Genomic DNA, 24,570 nt, shown 5'->3' on the forward strand with positions numbered 1-24,570 from the left:
TTGTCAGTCATCTCATTGATCTGTTTTGCCACAGGGCTTCCTAATCTGTCTGGATGTTCCGTGTTTGCGGCTCAAGCAGAGATTTCATCTCTACCCGCTTGTCATCTCTTGGACCACTCTGGAAGTTTTCCAGCCACTACTTTAATTAATTTTGAAAAGCCTCCAGCTGATTTAAGTCTTCTTTTAATTTTATCTGGTCTTGTTTTCATCTCTCTTTACCAATTATGATTTCTGAGAAATACATCCTTCATTGATTCTATTTTTGTTCAGTGAGAATTCCACCTCACGATTCCCTTCCTCAAAAACTGGATGACTGTCCTCACATGGTATTAATCCATTTTTACCTGAGTGGTTAAACAATTTGTCTGGTCTGTGGGTTGTTTTCTTCTCAGCTGGAAAGAAAATTCATCCTCAGGACAGGGTTTTGCTTTGATAGAGTTCCATTTTATTTACAAAGAAAGAACAGAGTTTTATTTCCTTCAACAAAGACAGAATCAAATAACAGTCAATAACTTCTTTTTTCCAAACCTCATTCACCCAGTGTTTTACCCCCAACCTCTCTTTCAGCTTTTCTTCTACCAGCATCACAATTTGTTGAGCTGTGCTGGCGGTTTCTTTATTCATTTTACACATTTATGCTGCTTATCGGGATTAATCATCTTGCCTTGATTAATGCTCTCTCTCTGCATTAAGCATATCAGTTTCTAGAGAAACTCATGGGTCCATATGCTTCATGTTTCTCTTGTTTTTGATGATAACTTCTGTAATTTCAGTTATCAGGCTTCATAAAAGAGTTTGCTTGTTTCTTACATTTATCTTGAATGAAAGGTGATGATTTTGTCCAGCAGTTTCAGTGAGATTTCACTCAGCTCTTTCACATAGCGCTATTAAAATTCAACATCTCTTTGAACATAATTCAAAAGAAAGAGGATGTAGAACATTTCTGATCTATAACAAGTTTTCACAGCAGGAGTTCCATGTTGTGAATAATTCTACAGGCATAAAATTTTATTATTTTCAGTATGTGCTGGGTTATAATTCCAAAAAATATTTGACATTAAGTACATGTCTTAACTTGCAAAGTATTCTAAGAAGCAAGGGATGATAATATGCAAGAAACTATTTCTAAGAGTTGGAACCAACAGTCCTTTCACTGAAAAAAAATCTTAATTATGCTGGTTTTATAAATTGCATGTCTGCTAAGGTTCATCATCTCCAAATGGAGATTTCTGTAGGAGGCCATAAATTTTCCCTCGGGAAAATACCCCATATCACGTCTTTCTTTCATGAATCTACCCATGTTTTCCCTTCTTTCCCCTCCTTCTTTTTGGAGGGAAGTGCATTTTCATGGTTTTTTATTTTACCACAGCAAGTGAAATAGGGGGAGGGAACAAGCACTTCCTGCCAATGCTTTAGTTGCCTTAGAAAATAAAGTTACATGTGATACATATACTTTTGTAAGCATTTGTTGTGCTCCTGTGATGTCCTCCCTCCATGGAGAACATAATTAGTCATTATCTGAACATTACAGAATTTCTGCAGAGGGGGTAGAGAAATATGATTTCCCTCATTTTGCAAATGCTGAGTAAGGTACAGTGCACCTATAACAGTAAGTCATGGGAGTAGGTTAAATACAGTCCACATTCGTAGTGGACACACTCATGGTTTAGACCAGAAAACTCCGTGGGTTTTGCCTAAACAGGTCTGTAGCTCAGGCTGAATACATCCCCCAATGCTTTACTCTGGCAAGGATGACAGAGCAGATACCACTCGTGAACAGCACCAAGTCAGACAGGAGCAGGAAGGCAGACTTCAAGAGCTGCCCCTTTGTGGTTGGGATGCTCCTCTAGGAAACAAGGAAAAGCTTCATCATCTTCCACATTCTGATTCAAACCCATGCTTTTCCTTGCCCCATCTTTCCTCCACTACTTGTCAGTACATGAAATAATCTTGAAACTGGAAATGCTCTTCAGCCTTCTTATTAATGCTGCCCAAATCTTGCTGATGAACAAAGAGAGACCGCACTCTGGAGTGGAGGCTTGCACTCTTGTGGCCATAGTGACTGGGGAAACTCCATCTCTGTTCTCTTGATTATTTTTTACTTTTATTGCAGGACTGTTAAATGTAAAGTACAGAAGGGTTCCCAAGGGTAAAGTCCATAGCCCTAACATGAGCCAGGGAGTTCAACTGCCATTTGCTTTTTGTTGCCCCAGTCCTGCATTTCTTAATCTGTTTTTTACTTTTGTCTACCCCTGTTCAGGAGTAAGTTATCAGGATCAGTCCAAAAGACTGACTGTTGATTTCCTCCCAGATCACAACAGCATATTAAGAACTGATTCCTGAATCAGAGTCTTGAGGACGTGATAAATCTTTGCATGTCTAATCAGCAACACTTGCTTCTCTCTTCCAGTTTTGGAATTCAACAAAAGAAATACAAAATGCCATCAGTTGACTGTTTTCTCTGTGAAAAGGATTAGTCATCAGTAGTCTCCAAGGGCAAATCCCAGTAGCAGGGGACCATGTCCCTGTGGCTGAAGGAGGCTTCCAGCAAAATCAGTGTTCCAAGCCCATGGGCTGAGTAGGAACAACTGTACCAAACCCTTGTCTGCTCTAAATGCTGGTTTCTGTGCTCCCAGTTCAGCACGTGTTGTGAGTGCTGAAATTAATTTACAGACTAATTTATTCTTCTGCGTTTTGTTCTGTGCAGACACAGTGCTTTCAAGCAGTTGTGATTCCCAAGTTTTATTTTCTTTGCCTGGAATGGGATTTCCTGCATGTCTAATCAGTTCTCACCTTCAGAAGGAAGAGCAGATGAAAACCAACAGAAAGCAATTCAATGTGTAAAATATGCATATTTTAATTTAATAAAGGAAAAACAGCAAGGGAGGCATAGGCACAGAACAGTAGCCCCTAGAGCTCTAGTAACTTGTCAAGCCATGAGAAATAAATATAGCATTAGAAATTCCATAGGCGTTCAGTGAAGGAGTCTGTTTTTACCACGCTCCCTTCTAATTATGGCTATGGTTGAAGAAGGTACTTACAAATGGCCCCTAAAATTTGTATCCCCTTATTGTTTAGTTTCCACATTTTCAGTACTATAGCAAAAGCTAATTTCTGATGATTTTGGTGGACTTTTGCTCTTTAATGTGGTATTGTCAGCAGTGCAACTCTAAACAGAGTTCATATTTAAATTATTTAATAATAAGGCTTGAATTAGGAGCCTACTGAGAAGAATAAGAGCAGTTTATGTCTCTAGGAGGAAGTAGAAAGAGAAATTATTGCAACACATACAGTCATCTTGAATTTGCTTTTCTCAGTGAGTTCCAAACAAGTGTTGCTGCAACAGCAGGGGATATAATAAAACTGTATATTTATACATGGTCCTCTCTGAAGACATTTTTCCAGCTGCAGTCAGATACTTTTTTAATGAAATACAGGTTCTTGATCGTTAATCTTTCAACCTACAGATTTGCTTAACTGTCAGGCGCAGTTACGGTTTTGCAAACAGCAATTCTGACCTTGCCAGATTTGACCTATGTCATATTAAAATTATGTGCTTTACAAACAAAATAGTTTGCAAAAAAAATTTGTATGACTTTTTTTACTGGTAAGCATTGTGGAGTTGGTAACAAAAATCTAAATTCAACGCAATTTTTTCCTTGTTAAAAGATCCCCTTTTTTTTTTCAAAGCTTGGAAGACATCACAGTTGAGTTAATTATTTTCACAATATGAAATGAGATTAATGTTATCTGATGCAGCAAGGGTTATTACCTTGCCTTGTTGTTTTTTTGGGAGTCAGATTTATTCATATTGAGTTTTGATAATCCTTGGAAACTATTTGGGTTCTCTTTGCTGGTTCATTTGCTTTCCCAAGTCTTTGCATTTACCAGTTACACCAATTGTATGGGAAGCTTAAAAGACTGAAAAGGTGAATTCTGTAGTTTGCTGGAGGTCTCTCCTGGAGAGCAGCTGATGTGATTAGCATGTTATATTTAGTGAACTGGCTGGATTTAACTAATTATCCCATCTATTTTCTACTTTTAAATCATTGCATTTTAGAAACTTCTCCACTAGTCTCCATTAACTGAAGTGTCTGGGCAGAGCTCCTATCTTGTCATTTCCCCATCACAAAAATGACAGAAATGAAAAGGGAGTTTGGGGAGAATCATGTATTATAAAAAGAAGCTTCAAAGTGATGAAGTGTCTGAAAAATGAAAGGGGATTCATGTTAACCATTTTATTTACAAGCTAGAAAGCAAGGGCATTCTAAAGTATAAGCTATTGAAAACTGATGTTTTATCAGATTTATGGCAGTGTTGTAACACTGGTTCTGCTGTTTGTAACTTTGTTTTTCTCATTACATGAAAAACCAATTCTTTGCTCCTTTTCAAGTAATTCTTGCTAAATATAATTCATACCAATTTGGAAGCCCTTTATATGGGGCTGGCAATGCTGGATAACCACAGCATGAGGTCTCTACACTTGGTGGATTTCATCAACAGGGAATTCTGAGAATCTTAAATGCTCTGCTCATCGTTGGGTTGCAGGATTCAGCCTTTAATTTGCAACAAATGGAATGGGATGTTGTTATCCTTGTCCAAGAATTGTTCTGAAAATGATGCATACAGCAGAACCTCATTAAAGATCATTAACATGTTACTCTCTAGGCCTACAGGCTGAAGGTGGACATGTCACACAAAATCATGCAGTGTCCTCCCTTTTCAGCAAAGAATACGCGGCAGGCTCTGCAGTGAGCTCCTGTACAGAACTAGGGCTTTTTCACTCCCATTCACAGGACTCCATTCAACATTTCTTCTTCTACCGAAAGTATTACCATGAATTAAAAACACAAGCCTGCCTGTGCTAAGTCATTTAAATAAATTTAGTTTTATATACTGCAAATATACGCATGTGTATATTACATGATGTGTATATATATATATAAAAGTATATTTCGTTTTGTAGACACTTAGAGTCTAAGGCTTTGCATAAAAAGAAAAACCTCTGCCCTGAGGACCTGATGTTCTCTTTATTCTTCTCTCACATTGTGCAAGCATACAAAGGTCAGAAATATGTGAATTAGTGCATGTTTGCTACTGAACTTCTTTCTCCATTCTCCAAGGCCAGGTGAAATATATCTTTGGTAACCACAGGCTCTTCTCCAGGGGTTGTGCTGGGATTGTGCAGACCAGGTCCGGGCTACCTGTTCTTTCTTTACCAAGACACATCCTTGGGGCCACTTTTTAGTTTGGGGGTGTGTCTGGACACTGAGCACTGCCAAGTGTGAAGTGTTGGGAGATGCAGCTTCTGAAAACCCCATCAATTGCTTAAAGACAGGGTGGTGAGCAGATTACAGCGTAAAACTCCGTGAACTGCCTTTGACTCATACTGCTTCCAAGTTATTTGGAAATATATGGTAATAGACATCAGCCTTATGTTCTAATATTTAAATTAGCAAGAAAACAAAGAAAATGCTGTAGTCCTCCAGTCACAGACTGTGAGCCTTAGTGAAAATCCCATCTCAGTGGTAAGCACAGGAGATGCAGGGACAGTTGCTTGTAGCAGGAATGAAGGCAGTAGGTCATATTGCCTTCTTGATTTAGTAGATTTGACTTCTACTTTTCACACAATGACCTAAAAGAAATATTATACCCCAGAGTAACTTTTAAATTGTTTGTTTAAATTAACTTTCATTTGGATTTATGCTTAATGAAATCTTCAGAGAGGCAGACAGCCCCTCTCTAATGAAATGCTCCGTCTTTGAACCAATGAACAGGGCTGCCGAACTGCAAGTATTCCTCTCTAAATGAGTGGGCTTTTATAATGTTACACTTGGGTGGCACAAGCAGAGTGCTCGATGATTAGTTTATGGTCTAGATCATTGTATTTTTATTACACTCATAAAAACTGTGTTTCTCCTCATTTTCGTAATGGCTTCAATGAGCTTCTATACCTTCTAGAGGCACATTAAATCGTTATGTGATGAAAGTACTGATTTAGTGGGGCTAGTTTTAAAGTAAGATGCATCTTTCGAATTCTTATCTTAGTCTGATTGCTGGCTGAAAAAGGTGAAACTACTTTAGAATGAATGAAATCTGTATCATCTTCCTTATGTATAAAGAAGGTTTCCAGCTGTGGCCTGAAACAAATGCAGTACAGAAAAGATACGAATGATAAATATAAATCTGTCTGTAAAGTGTCTATAATTTTAATGTTTAAATGGTTTTGTGGCACTGTGAGATTTCAACATGAGGATGAGGAAATAACAGACATTTTCATTTAAAAACCTTGCTTAAAGGGTTAAAATAATAATAAAAAAATCATATATTCCACTGTAATTTTTTTACCCCACTTCTTTTCAAAATAATAAATAACTCTATTCTGTGTAAACCCTAGATTTATTTCTCTAAATAATTCTAAGCCGGTTTTAAAAGTAGTTTTAATTATGTTGCAGAATGAAAACAAGGAAGAAAAATGTTATTTGCTTCTCTATATGCAAGCTATTCTTAAAAGAGAAGACAACATCATTATCCATGAATGGGAAACCTTTTTATTTGATATGTAATTAAAAAAAAATAATCCTTGAATTGAATGTATCATCTCATCTTTGCACAGTTTAGACAAAGGCCTTTTTTGTTGACAAAATTTACATGTCAATACAGTTGCTTATAAATATTTCTGTGAAATAAACATAACCCTTCACAAAAAGAGCAGTTTACTCTTCATTTAGTAATTTTATATGCTAGCAAAAAGACAATGAAAGTTGTATGCAAATATAACATCAACGTACAGCATAATAATAACAGTTTTTAGTGATTATGCTGCTTGGTATTAATTCATAGGAGCCTTTTTGTTCAGTCACAGGCTGTGTTTGGAACGGAGATATGCCAGACCAGAGCATCTCTGCTTGTTCGCTGTTTGTGAGAGACGTCCACAAATCCTTTAGTTTAGGATGTGCTTGATTCTTGTATCCTACTCTGTGGCTTGTCTAAATTGTTAAGTGATCATGCTGGCAGTGAAGATACTCTGCTTTCCTCTGTTTGTGCTGCACCTGTGAGTCTGCAGCACAAGTTGGACTTTCATTCTACCTCCAGGGGGGAAAAAAGAAAATGTGGAGAAAAGGAGAAACAGAACTAGAAAGGAGGAGGGGACAGGGAAAAAAAAAAAAAAAAAAAGGTAACAAAATAAAAAGTAGATAAGAGGGAAAGAGGAAGGAAAAGAAAAAGAAAATAAAAATGAAAAAAAAAAAAAGAGGAAAGAAAGAAAACAAAGGAAAGCTGGAAGGAAAGAAAGAAGGAAAAAGAAAGTATGCACATTTGCAACAAATCTTTTATAAATGTGCATTTGGAGGGATGACTTCTCCATCCAAAATGTTCCTGGAAAAACACATTTGCTTTGAATTTTCCCTACCTTTTCTTCATTACTGTTGTTCAGATGCAACTTTTTGTGATTGTTTCAGCAATGCAGCACTTTAATGGCTTTTGCTACTTGGAAAACTGGAAGCAGGCATGGGGTTGAGAACAAAAACAGGTTTCAGTACACGTGACTTTAGTAGGTCTGTGCTGCTTCAGTGTTAAATATCAAATCTTAAATAGGTGGGTGTTCTGCAAGCACCATTCAGTGTTCTTTTAGTGGATGTAAAAGTTTGACAGAAAAGCAGTTGAACCAGGAGCAAGGAGAGATTTTGTGGATGACCTGAATTGAAATCGCAGGAAATTCTTTAATATTTCATGGACGCCTGCGAAATATGGTGCCAGTTTATTCACGGATTTGAAAGCAGCTGCAGAGTAAAAGTGTCTAATGAAAATGAAATAAATTTCCTGTGAATGGAATAAATTTTGATTGTGTGTCTGAGTGCAGTAATTATACATGTCACGCAGTAATTAGGCAGTCACAATGTGGCCACGGTGTCTTTCTTTGTCTGCAGATGGTCTGGGAGAACGGCTGTGTCGTTATTGTCATGCTGACACCCCTCGTGGAGAACGGAGTCAAACAGTGCTACCACTATTGGCCAGACGAAGGGTCAAACCTCTACCACATCTACGAGGTACCTGCACAAAATACCTGGTTGCAAACGTGACAGTAAGTGCAGGGGCTGGTTCCATACGGGGCAGAACGATGTTGGAGACGCTCTAACCTGCAGGTCGAGCTGCGGACTCTGAAGTACACTTGGTTGTGCCTTCGGGTAGTTCTGCATTTGCAAAAAAACCTGGAGCGCAGCTTTCACAGCAAGGTGGTTTCCACCGAATAAAATACAGTAAATAATGAGTGAAATATTGCAGTATTAAAAAGGACAATAATTTCTGCATTTTGAACGGTTTTGCAAGTGGTTGATACGCGAAAGCGTGTATTTGTATTTTATAGGGAAATAGTATTTTTAGAGCTAGCGAATTTTTGCCTTAGGATACGTAGCTATATGTAAATCTTTGCGGAAAAACCTCTATATTGCTGTAGTAATTAACCCTATCTATTTTTATCCCTTGCCTCAGTCACAACAACAAATATATATTTTTATTTTCTGCTTTGCATTTCTAGCCCAAAATATCACATCACGAGTTACGTTGCAATGCAACATTGACAACGACTGTCAGATTTTTCCAGTGGTCCAGCTGTGTAGAGGAAGAAAATAATACCACAATGCCAAATATGAAGAAATGTGGAGAAATTGTGAAGAAATACTGTTATTTAAACTAAAATGGGAATAAAGTAATTTTCTGAAAAGATGAGCTCTGCAAATAAGCTGCATTTTTTAGTGCTTATTTTTCTTCATAGCAAAAGAAACTGAATTTTCACTTCTCATGTGAATTCAACTCAGATTTTTAAGACCTCTGAGAGTGGCCTGGGCAATGCATTTGTGGACATTTCTGAAAAGAAAGGAACTGCCAGTCTAGCACATTTTCAATACAAAATATCTTTTGTATTCACATAATGTTGTAAAGATTAAGTTCGGTGAATTTTCCTTTTGCATTAAAATTGTCAAGATTTTTCTTATGTTTTCAATGCAATAGCTATGGCAGCTAACCCCTTTCTGACAGCTGTATTGATTGCTAAATCAATTTTTTTTTCCCCCCCATACTGGCCAGTTTGCTAATAAAAATAAAATTTTCATGCAATTCCTTCATCGCAGAAATCTTACACCTGCAATCCTGAAGACGTGACTTGCAGCCAAAATTGCTGATCTCCGTTTGTTCCTTCCTGTGGGTGTAGGTAAATCTTGTCTCCGAGCACATCTGGTGCGAGGATTTCCTCGTGAGGAGCTTCTACCTAAAGAACCTGCAGACGAACGAGACCCGCACAGTGACACAGTTCCACTTCCTCAGCTGGAACGATCAGAGGGTTCCTGCTTCCACCAGATCACTTCTGGATTTCCGCAGGTAAAGCACAAAGTATGGCGCTTCTTTTAAAACTATACGGGTCTGAGGAACTGGAGCATTTTTTATCTTTTAAAGATTTTTGGGTTGAAAGGGGCTCCTCAGCCTGTGATGCCACAATGCTAAACTAAGAGAAATATCTTCAGGAGGTTGATGTTTAGTGTTGCCTCACACAGAGATGTTGCCTGGGTTTAAGACATACTCATTTCCCATTTAGAGATCAATACCTTTCCTGCCTTTGTATAATCTCAGCGCTTCTGTATTTCTTTGTTTTTCAAGTATTTATCCATTTCTGCAACTTCCAGGCTTTTTGTGTGGCTCCCCCAAGATCCTTATATCAGGACTCTCACAAGTAATTTAGGAAGCGTGAGCATGCTTGGAAAAAAAGAATGACGGTAGAGTCATATGGCAATAGCGTCATTCCCGGGGGGACCGTTTGCTCATACGGATCCAACAGCGAGGTCTGCAGACCTTTGGCTGCAGGAAAGTGGAAGCTTGAGAAAGCAGATGAAAATGTTGACAAAGCATACCCTTTGGAACTTTAAAGAAAGTCAGTGTGGCTTTAAAATACAAACATACAAAGGCAAAAGCTGTCAAAGTCCTCGCCACCTTCTCTAATGTTTGCTGTGCCTATCTAAATTTTAATTTGAAAATTAAAGCCATGCATGATAAATACTGGAGCGAAATAATCTTCATTTGATTGCAAACCGTGCCCAGTGCATCACGTGTAGGTGTTAGCGTGTACCAGCTAATCCACAGCGATGCGCTTATGACTAATGAAAAGAATCTCCAGGAGGTTTGGGGAGTTGGTGCTCAATCCGCCGGCGGCCTGTGGGATCGCGTGTTGTTCTCTCTGCTCTACAATATTATCTACAACCCCCCAAAGTGATTATAAGGGGCTCAGCGCTCAAAAGGTCCAAACTTGTTTCTTTCAAGGAGTGCTGGGAGCTCTGACTGATCCAAGTCGAAGTTGTGCGTCTGCACCCGAGGGGAGGAGCTGGCGTGCAGCCAGCAGGAGCCGGTTGCACAGTTGTCTGTTGGCAGAATTTTACCCTTAAAGATCTAGGACTAAACGCCACCCTTCATCCACTCAGTATTCTTGTACGTATTGCAAGGCTTTTCAAAGCAGAGAGACATCTCACACGGTGCAGGTCAGGTAATGGAGTGCAGCTGCTCTGAGTCACTTGGAGCTCTTGCTAGGTGAGGATGTAAGGATGTACTACAGAGTCACAACACAAAAGCAGTAGTGGAGCAAGGAAGCACAGCCGTAGGATGGAGTTGAAATTGTAATTGAATTTTCAAGGTTTTCTTCTCTGGGTTCAACTTTAATATGATTTTTATAGGTTGATTTCCCTTTGCCTGTGGTAGCGAGGAGGTTGCCTGTAGTGAATTTCTGTAGTGAGAATTGTGACTCGGTTCCACTAAGCTGTGTGAGGCTGCAGCACAGAGCCAGTGCAGCGTCCGGCTTTGCTCTTTTCAAAGTTAGTGGGAAATCTGCTAGCAATTCTAACTAGAGCATAAATGAGCCTGTACAGCCAGGACTTCTGAAGTTCAGAGCACCTCGCCTCTGACTTGTTTCAATAAGGACTGAGGTCCCTGCGTGAGCTGCAGGATTAGATCTACAGTAAGTCACAGTTCACATCGCCAGGAAAGCGCTTCTTAGAGTGACATTGTGTAAGGGTTAAATAGCCGTGTTGAAGAAGTGTTGTGTAATACTTTGAAAAAGAAAAATGATAACTAGATGAGAAAAGTAGCAGAGCTGCCATTCTTTGTATTTTAAGCCAGTATGGGAATGAACCTGTTAAGATTTAATTGAATTCTGAGTGTTCATTTCACATGTATTCACAGTCCAGTGTAGGGTACTGTAATCATTTGCTACGTGCAGATTTTGTACAATGAACTCATAGTGCTGAATGCATAGTAAAATTCCACCTGAAAAGGAATTTTGGCATGCACAATAGCTGGTCTGTGAATCTCAGTTTTCTTGGTCATCTGATCTTTGGGTTGTTTTTCTTTTTTTTCGTTCTTTTTTAATGACAAAAAAACCCCTAATGCACTATTGCTAAAATAATGTATTTGGAATTCATTAATACAATACATGTTTTGCACCTGAAGCTTTCTATTTAAAGTACAAACTCTGCTGGATTACGACAGCTGAGTCATAAAGCCCCCAGAAAAATGTCTGACAGTGCTACCATACTCTTAGTAGGGTAGTGCTAGGAAGGGGCTGCTCTCATTTCTTTTAATCTTACCTATGTTTTTATGTGCATTCAGTGTGTTTGTATATATATATATGGATATGTGTGTATATTTATATATTCACATACATATATGAAATTAAGCATATACATAACCAACCCTCTATTTTTTTATAATTCATCACCAAGAAAAATTGGATTCCCAAAATTACCTTGCCCAGAGTCTGTGGAAATATGGACCTAAATATTTTTATTGAAGTAAACTTTGTAAGTCGCTTTGAAAACCGAAAGCTTACGTTTCTCTTGCTCTGTATCAGACAGTGATTTAGATGATTTTGCATCTATCAGATACATTAAACCTTGCTGAATAATCTATCATACTTTCATAATGTGGGAATAAATTGCCAAAAAGAGATCATTCTATATCCTTTATAAATCTGTACAAAAGACAGTCCCTGAGAGGTGAGGCTACTACGGAAACCCCTGGTCAGTTTTAAATGCTTCTGGAGTCCTAATTTCATTTTGAACAATAGACCAATCATTATTGCTCTGGACTAGCTTGTTAGTCATGCACTGATATGTGTCATTAAATATTTCTTGAGCCCAGAGGGAGAACATTTACACTTTAAAGAGGGACTGCTAAGCTAAAAGATAATTAGCATCACATGTGAGGGCTTTGCTTAAAATATATATCTATTATGCTATCACTTCTCGCTGTGTGCAATGGCATTTACTAACACTGCTCACTTTAAAAATGGACAAATTCTTATTTTGCCAGCTAATTAGCGGTTGCCAGTGTCATTTTTGTGATGTTGCAGCTAGTAATATGAGCCCAGTTGCATAGTCACAAAAGTGATCATTGGAAACTGTGACTCTGCTGCAGGGACAATGTGGGAAACCCCTTTTCTGAGCCTCTAACGACCTCTGACCTTTGCTTGCTGATGGTTTGCATGATGATTTCTTTTTCACTCAATGAGCCAAGGGTTGGTTTGTATTACTAATCATTCTTTCTAAGTTAATTCTTCCTGTATATGTATATATATATATATATAATATATATTTTCTTCAACATTCAAGAACTTTGCTTACTGATGAATTTTCAGCTCACTCTCATTAGCCAGAACTAAGAATGAAATGAGATGTTGCTGCACTTCTAAATATTTTCATGAGCTATATATAGACAAAGCTATGAACCAGCTGGATTGAAACCCTTTGTTTTAATGTGTTTTCTGAAATGTGTGATAATGAAAATGTTTGAAACGCCTTCAATAAAACTGACAAACATAAGGTGTCTTTCCCTAACACGTGTCTCTGGCTGTCTGATTTACTGAGAGGTCTGATAGATTTAGATCGAGTTTGTCATTGAAATTATATTAGGACTTGGGTAGATGGCTAGTCACAACATGCAAATATCATATTAGTGGTGCCACGCAAGGAACAAAGGAACCACACAAGCAGAAAGAGAAACGGTAAATACCCCTCTGTAGTGATTAGCTTTTATTTAATACTTGAAATGGAAAAACAACTCTTTACTAATGCACATGATGGGGGTGGGGGGAGAGTGACCCGCTGTAAGTTGGGGAATGCAGGCTGACTGTATCAGATGTTGGTGCAGACATTTCAAATATAATTTATTGTAAAATAATAATTTAACAAAACAAAACAAACAGACAAAAAAACCCACAAACAAACAAATCACTAAACCAGGCTTTATATCATATAGAAGGAGCTAATCCTCAAGATATGACCATCAGGAATTGAATGGTTCATTCATGTGAAAACTCTGCTGTAGCCCAAGTAGTTGAAGTTTTGTTTGGTACTGCCTGCATATGGATATATTTATGGACATATAAATGGTCCATTTAACTTCCAAAATCATGTGCTTCTCAATGACTTACCACTCATTTCATAAGAACATTGTTCTACTGCATTAATTGCTTACATCCAGGGAATATAAATAGAGACAGAATGGCTCTGCAAGTATGATTTACATAAGTAAGCAAGAGGGTAAGAATTGTGAGAAATCCCTGATTTCAGATGTTTAAAGGGGATCTCTGCAAGAGCTTAATATTGTTCTCAAATTTGGTTAGAATCTGAAGTAACAAAAAGAAGAATGTGAAAACATGGTTTCATGGGGTATCACCAATACCTCCATAGCCAAGCCCATTTGGGTTGAGTTCCAGGTATCCCAACACCCTGTCAGAAGTTTGGGCATCTTCAGGCTGTACTGTAAGCAGTGTTTAAAGATATGTGCATGTTTTCACAGCACAGATGTTAGTGAATAGATGAACAGCCAAGAACTAAATGATTCAGTAGTTCAGTAATGCTTTAAAATTCATAATAACATCACACCACTGTTGTCAAATTTCAGCAGCTCCCTTTAGTTTAGTTATCAGGATCCTGTGTAGCACTTACACTAACTGGGGACTATTAGAGCACCTCTTGGAAGCTGCCCTATGAAACTAATTTATAGGAGACCTTCTAGGTCCAGTAAACTCCAAACATCTCATCAAATAATTTCAATCAGAGGTTTTGATTTCTTGAAGCAATGCTTTCCCATTTTAGCCTTTATTCATCTTGCCTTGTTAACATATGTGTGCATATTTTATGGATTTTTGGCCTGCAACATACTTGACATGCAAAATATGTCCTAGAGCAAAAGAGAGGGCTTGGGATTTTGGTTTTTGTAAGGCAATTTAAATAGATGTAAACCAGTTTTGTGGGCTCTGTTCTTAGACTGAATATCTTGGTTTGCTTCAGCAGTAGTTAATTCTTTCCTTGAGTTTGCATATCAGCTGACCTGTTCTGTGGCTGTACTTTTATTGATTGATTTCACATAATTCTCTTGCCACTGAGAATGTTTAAGCAGGAAGCTGTCAAAGACAACAGTGTAAATATTAAATATATAAGACTTTTGCAATAGAACCAAAGCTTACTGATGGGTTTAGTTATTTTTACTATGATAAGATTACCTTTTAGAATTTTTCAGAAGAGTTTCAGGAGATCTGGTGTTTGCCTTTCTGGGAGGAGGTGGTGTTACAACTCAGCACACATTGTACAAAGTGTAATGGAATCACCTTTTTTAATTTTGAATTCAGTTTGATTCCCCTTGATATTTCCTTGAGCAAGCTCATGAACTCAAAGTTTGCCTCAAAATCAAGGCGTCGCAAGGAGCTAAGACATGAACCATTTGAGAAAATAGCTCATTTATTTTGCCCAGACAACAGTAATAATGGAATGTTTTCTGGGATTTCCTAGGCAGCAAACCAGAATCAAACTTTAAACAAGATTATCTACCTAACAGCTTCTTATATTTGGAAACAATTAACCTGAATGTTTCTTTAAAGTCAGCAATATTTGCATTTTCTTATTGCTTATTTTTGACAGTTGGCTTAAGAAAGGGTGTATAATATGCTTAATTAATTTTTTGTGTCTGTTTTATTTCAGAAAAGTAAACAAGTGCTACAGGGGTCGCTCTTGTCCAGTAGTTGTTCATTGCAGGCAAGTACAATTTCTAAAATAGTTTTAGAGAGATCTGTATGTGTAAGAATTTTACAAAGATATAAACAAAGTGGGCGAATTAAAGGTGTACACAAATCACTAAGCAGTGAGTTAGGCTAAAAGTTTTAAGTATAATTCAACTAATTTTGTTAATGCTATTTAATACTCAGGATCTGTTTTCATCCTAAAATTATCCTTCCATATGATTTTTTCGATGTTGAGCTGTGACTAGGCCACGTTTTCTAGTATAAGTAGCACTTCAGTTTCATACATCTCCTTCAAAATTACAGATGTTCTTTGCATGCCCTCCCAATTCAGTCTGCTTTCTTTTATTAACACTCAGTTACGTTTTCTTTCTTCTTTGCTTGCTTTTAGCAATCAGGGTAAGAAGAGGGCAATGGCAGGGAGTGGAAACCAGCCCAGAGATTGAGTAATTCTTTAAGCACGGAGTACTTTTAGGCCTCACAATGCGATAGATGCACGCGAAAGCTGTCGGGCAGTTCAGTGGAAAAGTTTACCATAATATCATTAATGTTGGGTTCTGCCACTGGAGGTTCTGACTTGTTTATCCAGAATATCCTTGTAGATAATGAAGGCAGAAAAACAGCCCTGCAAGAAACAGGATGTCAGGCATGTGGCACTTCACTTTGGATGGGAGTGGGGAGGGAGGGGATGTGTTTCTCCTGTGTGGCTCAGCCGAGTGAGGATGCACAGAGCCGAATGCTCCAGAGGGGGCTTGTCTGCATTGCCTTCAGGAAAAGTGAGAAAATAATGATTTGACGCACAATGAAGAGCCTTCAAGTTTCTCGCTCTTTCCTTACTGTGATGGATGGAAATATCTACCATGAGCTCAGCAGTTTTTGTTTTTATTGGGCCTGATTGCTGTCTTTTCTCTCATTATTCAGCCTAACTAATAAGACTGTGTCTTTGTTCCCTTCATGGACAGAGAAAAAAACAATTACCGCTAGCTCCTTTTCTCTAAACAGTGATCTAGTAACTGAAAGAAAAAAAATCTCTGTCTACTGAAATTAAGTTTCATAGCCTGCATGTAGAATGCAGTATGCAGTAACATGCTTCATGCTGTTCTATTATTTTTTTTCTTTCGTTAATTCTTGTACACAAATTGAGCTATCAATAAAACGAATGGCTTAATTAATAAAACTACATACCAGCCTAATGGGTCACACATGCACCTTTGTAAAAATTTTGGGGAGGTAAAGAAAAAAAGCTTTTACTTAAAGTCTTAATTATGTTTGCTAACAGCAGCTCTAAAAGAGCATCACGCTGGCAATTACACGTTGCTCTCTGAAAGGGACACAAGCTGCATTCAGATTAGGGAGCTTTCCCCCTCCCAAGGCTGGGTCTCACATCTCTGAGGAAGGGCTATTAATACACAAAAGTTAAAGCCATTTCTTAGGAATTAAAAGATAATATTTCTTTCTGGTCATTGCTACTAGGGAAGAATTCAAGGGAAAGGTACAGAGAAAAAACAAACCACTATATATATCGTGAAGAAAGATTGCAGTCCTTAGTAATCAAATATTTGTTCTTGAGCAGATCCCTGCATTCCCTCTGACCACTGCGTTCAAATACAATCTGCAGCATTTTTGGCTGTTCTGGATAATGTTCTAGTCAAACTTACTCTGAGTTCTTTGTCTCATATATAAGTGACTGTAAGGTACACAATATGTACACTTTTTGAACAGAAATTTTCCTGGCTTAAGGTTTTCCTCTGTCGTTTAAAATGTTTTTCTTGCATAAACATAATTTGGCTTAAAAAATCAAAACAAAGCCCTGTTATCCATGCAGGGTAGTAGTTAATCTTCCACAACCAGCTTGTGTTTATTCAGTGCAAGCTTTCTCTCCTCCCTCAGTACCCTCCTTTAACCCCTGATTCTCTCCTCTCCCACCATGTGTAACACTATAACATTAAGGGCAGGTACCTTCATGTTGAGTCTAGATGCACATTGATAGGCTTTATTTTTTCTTTTTCCTTTTCTGTTGGCAGCGATGGTGCGGGAAGAAGTGGAACCTACATTCTAATTGACATGGTTCTCAATAAAATGGCCAAAGGTGAGAATCGAGAGGCTTGTTACTTCCTCAGTACTGAAAGATGTGCTTGTGTTGCCATGACAACAGTGGGGGAGCAATATTCACAGAAAATCTGAGAATAAATTAGAGGCAAATTGTACTCTTTCCTGAATGTTCTGTAGTTTTATTTTCATACATAACTGAAGTGCTTTGTGAATGAGAGGCGTGTTTGTGCTGTTGAGAAGTATTTGAATTTTCATATTTATCATTTAAAATAGTTTATTACAGTTTTTACAATAGATGCCTTGGGGCTGTACAACCTTAATTTAGTGGTTGCAGGAGCTAGGTCCCAGGTTGTGTCGAGGCTCTTGCCCAGTCCCCTGTCACCTGCCCCACAACAACAGTCAGATGTGATTATTTTCCTTTTTGGAGCTGCCCATTGCCACCAACATGTGCAGAAGTGATGATGCCAGACAGGGCCTCGTGTCTGGCACAGATTTGTTTCTTACAAGGAAAAAGACTGTAGTGAACAGAGGACTGAAAATAAATCTCCGTTGCCAGTTCTGACACTATCTGTTTGATATTGAACAATGTATTTAACTTTTTTGTTTCTTAGAAGTCTCTTGTGAGATGTAATTTTATGATGTGGGAAATAATCAGTCAACTAAATACGAACTTGTTTGTTAAAATGAACAGTTTATAGGTTCTCAAGAGATGGGGAACATTCCCTTTTTTTTTTTTTCTTGATTGGTAAATTGTTCATGGTGGGAAGTACTTGAGGTACTCTGAAATAATCTTTGTTAGAACTGAATTTTTAACGCTGATACTGTCTTCAGAAGGAAGGAGGATGAGAGTGAGTGTGTAAACCTTACCAAATAAACAAAAAGAAATTTGCCTTTATTGATTCTTAATCTGAGTTCTTAAGCCAGATTTGCATTATGCGCAAGATACACGCACGTATTTAATGAAAAAGGATTAGTTGTAAAAACATACTAATTTATAGAGAGAAACAGTATTTAGTTCTTTGAATTTTAATCACTTAACAGTTTTTGTTTAATATCTTCTAACATAGACATATTTTTATATGTAGTTAAAAATACTCTCCATGTTTTGCAGTCATCTGCTGTTGCATCCTGAATATTCCAGTCCTCTGGGACATGGTGGCATCCGGTCCCGTTAGAAAGATTTTAGCTTTTTTTTTTTTCTCTCCAGATTCTGTTAACATGTCTCATCAAACATGTACTGAATTTTTTGCCTGTGAGCATCATGTGGAACTTGCCACTGATGCTAAAAGAAGTTGTATGTTTGCCTTCTCCTTTGCGCTGTACTGAAAATAAATTTTTCAGTGGGATGAGATTAGTTTTTCCTGCTCATTGGAAAATATATTTTTGCTCTGTGAAAGAATGTGGAGATATTTCCTATGCTCGTTACTTGCCACGTGACAACCTAGACTTTAAAAATAGAAGCAGTGGTACATCGTAAAATTAATGTGGACCTTTGTTAAGTGTTTGTTCACTCATTTCAGCCATCAGCAGCCATAATGAAGGCTAGATTTAAAGTATATGCAATTTATTGGCATATACAAGTAAATGAGAAGTATTTTCTAGCTCGGGGCTTTCAGCCACTTAAGGGAGGGTTGACTTTGTTGTAAAAGCACTGAAGAATGCCATTTACTGACTCCATTGTACCATGTAATGTCAAATTCCATTTTAAGTGTGGGCTTAGCGCTTCACAATGCCAGACAAGTCATGTGAAACTGGCCAGAGAAAGGCGTCACAGGGCTTTTTGGAGATCGGTCACCCCCATTTTGTTCTTGACCTGCTCCCCTCTGCCCGTGGGGGTGTGCGACGCGAAATCCCCTGACCTGGTGCTTTGGCTGGAGTTTAAATGAAAGATCAAAGGGCAGAGCGGGCATCTCAGCCCTGCTGAGGTGGGCCTTTCCCAGGCTGTCACACTGTGCGGCCGCCAAAGGTTTTGTTCGGGCGGGAGCCGCGGCCCAGCCTGTGCGGCCGGGGCCCTCTTTGTCTGGCCTGAGAAGCTGGAGGCCCAGGTTGAGGATCCAATGTTCATCAAATGATCAAAGGCCTGAAGCCCTGGACATGAAATCTTTCTTTCCATTTCCTTTTCTTAGAGAATGAATTGCACGAGTGGCAAAGAATGCCCTTTCCAAAGCTTTTATGTGCAGTGCGAGGGCTAACTTCAGAGTCCTTCAGCGCTGAACATAAAAATGTAAGTGCACTTTCAATCTGGGCCCAGCTGCAGGGCCAGCATCGAGGAACCCTTCTTTCAAAAAGGCTTTTAAGGATTAAGGTCTTCAGTCTTTCAAAAAAAAAAAAAAACACCACCAAAAAAACCCACCACGGACTTTTAAGAATAAACTTAGAATAATTTGAGTTTCTTGTTCCATGGTCTGGTTTATTAGAAAGTAGACAATAATGCATTTTTAAATCAAAGTAAATAGAGGAGTACTTAGTTTCAGCAGTGGGAAAGTAGAAAGCAATCAATAAATGCCATGGCTCTTTAGTGGGGTCTTTAATAGGTTGGGCAAAGGAGCTCCTTTTTCATGTAATGATTTACTTCCCTGCATTCTCTTAGACAGTTAACTGTAAATGCCTTTTTTCTTTTACAATTTCTTCTACTGCTCATTGAATTAGTGCTAACACTTAGTCTATTAAACACGTTATAAATTCATATCTTCTACCCTGTTGTTGCCAACCCTCATATCATTTTAGATGCTGAGAACCACCAACAAGGGACCTGTTCCTAAAACCTAAAGCAGGAGAAAAGAAATCAAGTTAGGAAGGATTTTGTGTTTGACATCTGCCACATCAGTTTGACAGCCCCAACCCCTTTGAGGAAGGGAATTTTAAAGAATGAAAATTTAAAGAAGCAAAGCATTTCAGCTCAGGGCACTTGCAGGACAGTAAAAGCTGGTACCAAGGGCAGAAATGCTTCCATGGTGTACTTTGGGGGTGAATTGAGCTGGTGGAAGGATGTTCAGGAGTTCACAAGGGCACTGGGATGGATTTGCTGTTGGGGGAGGTTCTTAATGAATTTCACTGTCCTCAGTGCAGTAAATGCAGTGACTGCATCTGTGCACTTATGCCTTACGTCTGCATTAGATGATCTGAGATACTGGAGTAGTCAGAGAGCAGCAGTGTCTATCCAGTGCTGTCATTCCTGTGTCATGTCAGCAGGAACTTTCAACACAGAGAATATCCTTTTGTTTCATTGTTCCGATAATTAATGTAGCTATTTATTGTGTAGTTTATTACTATAATTTTTTTTTTCTTCCTAATTTCATACGCTGTTGCATAGAAAGTTTGGACCAGTTGATCCTTGAGGGGCCCATTCCAGCCTGGTGTTCTGTGATGCTGTGATATGCAGAGACCCTGATCCTATACCCATCAAGGCAATAAGAAAAATGAAACAGTCTTGCATCTGGCCTTACAGTAACATATTTAAATCCTATTTAACATGTTTCAACTATGATGTCTATTTAACTATGATAACTATTTTTACATGAGTATTAGGGTTTTAAGACAGTTACCAAATCACCTTTCATTTCTGTGACAGCCATCTTAGAACAAGCTTTAGTTTTGAGTTAGAAGCTGAGAAGTGATTTTAGTTCAGCCCATGTGCATTTTCATGATTTAAATAAATACAGAAAATTATAATGGATTGTTTTTGTAGGTAACAATGCTTGCTGGATTTTTGATAGGGTGTGTTTCTCTGAGGCTGATTTCTGCTGAGAATTTCAATGTTCTTGATGTATTTACAAGTTTTATCCTTTGTTACTAGGGAAGATAAGATGATTTAGATTTAGACTACTTGATATTTCTTCCTCACCCCAAACTCACACTAATGCTGAGCTGATCAGATTTTTTTTCTTTTTGTGTGATCTACAGGAAAGTTGAGAATTTTCTCATTTCATGTCTTTTCCCGCAGGCTTATTGTAGTGACTAAAAGTGTGATATATTTCAAGACATTTTTATTGAGTGTTTCTGGCACAAAAAAAAAGGGAAAAAAAAAAAAAAGAAAAAAAAAGATGAGACTATGAGTCTTCCCACTTTCATTTTTCTGAACTGAGAGGCTTGGATAGTGTAGATAATAGTTTGATTTTTAGATATTCATCCAGCCAGCAGCTGCTTAGGGTTTGCTGACCATCCATTTTCTTGTGTTTGAACTAGCTGAAACGAGATGAGTCAAAGGGAAGGCGAATATGAATTTTAAAATCCTTTTAAAGTATTGATTTCCAAATTCTAAAACCCAGCAAAAAAGATTTGATTTAGCAAAGCCGAACCAACGGTTTATTCTCTTGCATTCAAAAGCTTGGATTATAATTGATGAGCACACACACTCTGGCCGGGGCTGGCTGTGGAGGTTATCTCCCCAAGTCCTTTCCTTGCCCCTGCTACCCTATTGTCTGAGGGTCTTGTGAGTCAGCTCCTGAGCAGATGCAGTTTATACCGTGACATTTTAAGGCAAAACAAAAGATTCCTTAATTCGCCTTCTGACTCATCGTGATCAAATGATTTGGGCTAATCTGAACCCTTGCTGAGGTTTTGCTTATCTGCTGTTTGGATTTAACAATCATAATGAAGTTCTGGGGTTAGCTCCTCTCTGAAAGGATTTTATGAAAGGAAATGCTTGCCCATACTCGTGTTAAAATGGATTCAATCTGCTTATTTTTGAGTCCTTATGCAAAGTCTGAGAAAATTCTATTGTTCTGTTGTGCTGATACAATTCTAGAGCTGACTATTTCTGACATGCTTTTGGTGAGTGAGGGAATATTTCCTCAGCCCAGGATCAAGCTTCTCCCATGAAAACAAAATTTAACATACTACATTTCATACAAAAGTTGAGAGAATATATAGTGTAAATGGGAGAATATATATATATTTTTAAGGTAGTTAATGGTTAGAGGGTCAAAAAGTGGGATTAGAAATAGGTGTTATTCTGGAAAAAAATTTACAGCCAAAAAATTCAGGACTTAAAAATGTAATTGTTTTCATGGTCTAAGTTAGAATTAATTACATGGGGCTGGTCTTTGAGATTTGGGTGAGATGCATTATTATCCCTAGGAGCACAGAAAAAAAAAAAATACAGAGCCAAAAAATTGGGGTTTGCTTTGTTTACTGTTGTTCTGTCCACAAGGCCACCTGCAGCAGTAAAGCCAACCACGTAAATCTGAAATGCTGCTATTTCAATTTCCAAAGGAAGCTGCTCGTGTCCATGTAAACATATCGTATGTTATAAGGCCGGTTTTTCGAATGAGCTGCATTTATGTATTGTAACTTTTATGTAATGAGTTACCCTGGAAACACAATTAGGCAAACAGTGCTCGTTCTTGCAGCCTTTCCTTTCCCAGCAGATAATTAATCACAATGAGAGCTGGGCCCCCAGCTACATGCACGAGTGTATAGGGAATGTATAGGACAGTTTTTCACAGTCCAGCCTGAGATGCTCAGCAAATTCTTACTATGTAGAAAAAGCTGTTTAAAACAGTGTTTATTTCCTTTGATAAACACATTTAGACGTAGGATGCTTTAAAGCTTTTTGCATGTTATTGCATGTATGGAGTCATCAATTAACAGATCATAAAAAGAAGATATAAATGCAGCATGTTCTACAAGCTTCTGTTCTGAAATGAATTAGTGACCACGGGGAAGGTGTTCTTGGTTGATGTTTCCCACTGTATCTTGTACAGTCTGCATTTTTATGTTTCCTTTATGGAATATTAAGATTTCAAGCAAAAAAACAAACCAACATATTGTATCAATAGTTACTGATACAATTTCTTTAGCTTCTGTGGGGTTTTGTATATAATTTAGTGGTCAGGTATTACCCTAAAAGTGCCATATTTCCTGAGTTATTTGCTATTCTGAGGATTTTATTGGAAACCACTTGGGAGTAGGAAAGTATGGTGGAAAGCAGTCCTAATTATCCAGGGTTAGGGGCAAATGAATTGTCAAGAAAGACTGATCAGACATGGGCTATTCCTTGGGAGAGGGAGCACAAAGGGGGGTCCCCACAGAGCGCTGGAAGACCCTGAAAGAAATGTATTGATGTCAGTAAGCAGCTTGAGATAGTGGCTAATTTGAAAACAAGAGGTCATTGACTGAAACTAAGGAGGAGACAAGCAGATAAGGAATTTGAGCAGTGTTTTTTTCTCACAAATTAGTAGGTTTGGATATGGAAAAGTGAAAAAGCTGGGTCATAGAAGTACTGTGCTTTGGAAGCAGCTGCACACGTGTTTGGAAAAGGAAGTTTATATACAGAGAGTAAAATAATTTCTTTTCTGGTAGCTAGTCTCATGTAGAAGTGTTAAGTTGACCAGTGGTGGTCTTCTGGCTGTAAAGGGCACAATTTGGTAGCTAAAGTGTAGTTATTCCACAGTTTCTATAGCTGGACCAGTTTAGTCACTTTTAAGGATAAATTCTGTTTAAAGAGTTTGAAGAATGAATCCATAACGCTGGCATCTTTTATTCAGGTCACTCCATGTACTGTCTTGTGAGAGCTTTACCACCTACGTGCAACGTAAAATGAAAGTAATGTAAAGTGTAGTTCTTACAATTTAATAGATTTATGTAGGCGAGCTACTTCTGTGTCTCTTGGAAAGAAAGTGCATATTTTCCAAAGGGGGCTTGAAGATTTTTTTAAGGCCAAGTGAGACATGTTTTCACAAATGTCATTTTTTGCAATAAGCATCTTAACTTTGTTCGTGTTTGATTCGTCACCTGGAGATCAACTGCCTTTCGGGTAATGTACCAAGAGTTTCTGGAAGACATACTAAAGGAAGCAAATTGTGTAAAACTCCATGGGAGCTGATCCTGGGGAACATCTATTAGCAGGAAGTAACAGCACATTCACAATACTTGCTCTGTATGTGCTTTGTGTGTGTGTGTGTGTGTGTGTGTGTGTGTGTGTGTGTGTGTGTCTGCACATGCACATGTAAGTTGAATTTAGACGTGTGCACTTGTATTTTCTACAGTGACAATAGGTGATTACAGGATATTTTACCCCATATGGAATAAAGCTCCTTAACATCCATTTCTTTAGCAGTTCTTCTGTAGTAATTTAGGCATATTCATTTTAACTTCTGGGGAGGGTGGAGGAAATCTAATTGTAAAAGAGAAACAATTCCTATTGTGTATGGAATACAATGTGACAATTCTCACACACACTGGAAGTGAGGAAGGATAGGTCCTCAAATTAGCATCCATTTGCATTCAGTTACAGTGAGTGGTTTCTGCATGTTTTTTTTCTGCATCGACAAAGGATATTAGCTTAAAAACTGACATGTCAGCAGTGGATTTCTCTCCCTGCAAGGCTGTTAAAATCGGTGTAAAACTTAGAAGCATTTTTTTTCCTGTATAATTTTTTAAAACAGTAGATTGTGCCCAATCTTCAGTGTCACCTTCATTTGGACTGTGTACTGACAAAGCCATATGACATTTGTACATTT

General features: G+C 38.1%; 1 protein-coding gene across 1 annotated transcript in view; it reads left to right on the forward strand.

The window, feature by feature from the left end:
- The window catches only part of PTPRN2 (protein tyrosine phosphatase receptor type N2), a 637,318-nt gene that overhangs the window by 594,915 nt on the left and 17,833 nt on the right, over positions 1–24,570 (forward strand). The window contains exons 18-21 of the mRNA XM_040062696.2: positions 7,929–8,048; positions 9,209–9,375; positions 15,018–15,071; positions 17,080–17,144. Coding sequence (XP_039918630.1) covers positions 7,929–8,048; positions 9,209–9,375; positions 15,018–15,071; positions 17,080–17,144 — 406 coding nt within the window. The remainder of the gene's footprint in view (positions 1–7,928; positions 8,049–9,208; positions 9,376–15,017; positions 15,072–17,079; positions 17,145–24,570) is intronic.

This window comes from Hirundo rustica, chromosome 1 (assembly GCF_015227805.2).
Source record: "Hirundo rustica isolate bHirRus1 chromosome 1, bHirRus1.pri.v3, whole genome shotgun sequence".
In the NCBI taxonomy this organism is placed as follows: Eukaryota; Metazoa; Chordata; class Aves; order Passeriformes; family Hirundinidae; genus Hirundo; species Hirundo rustica.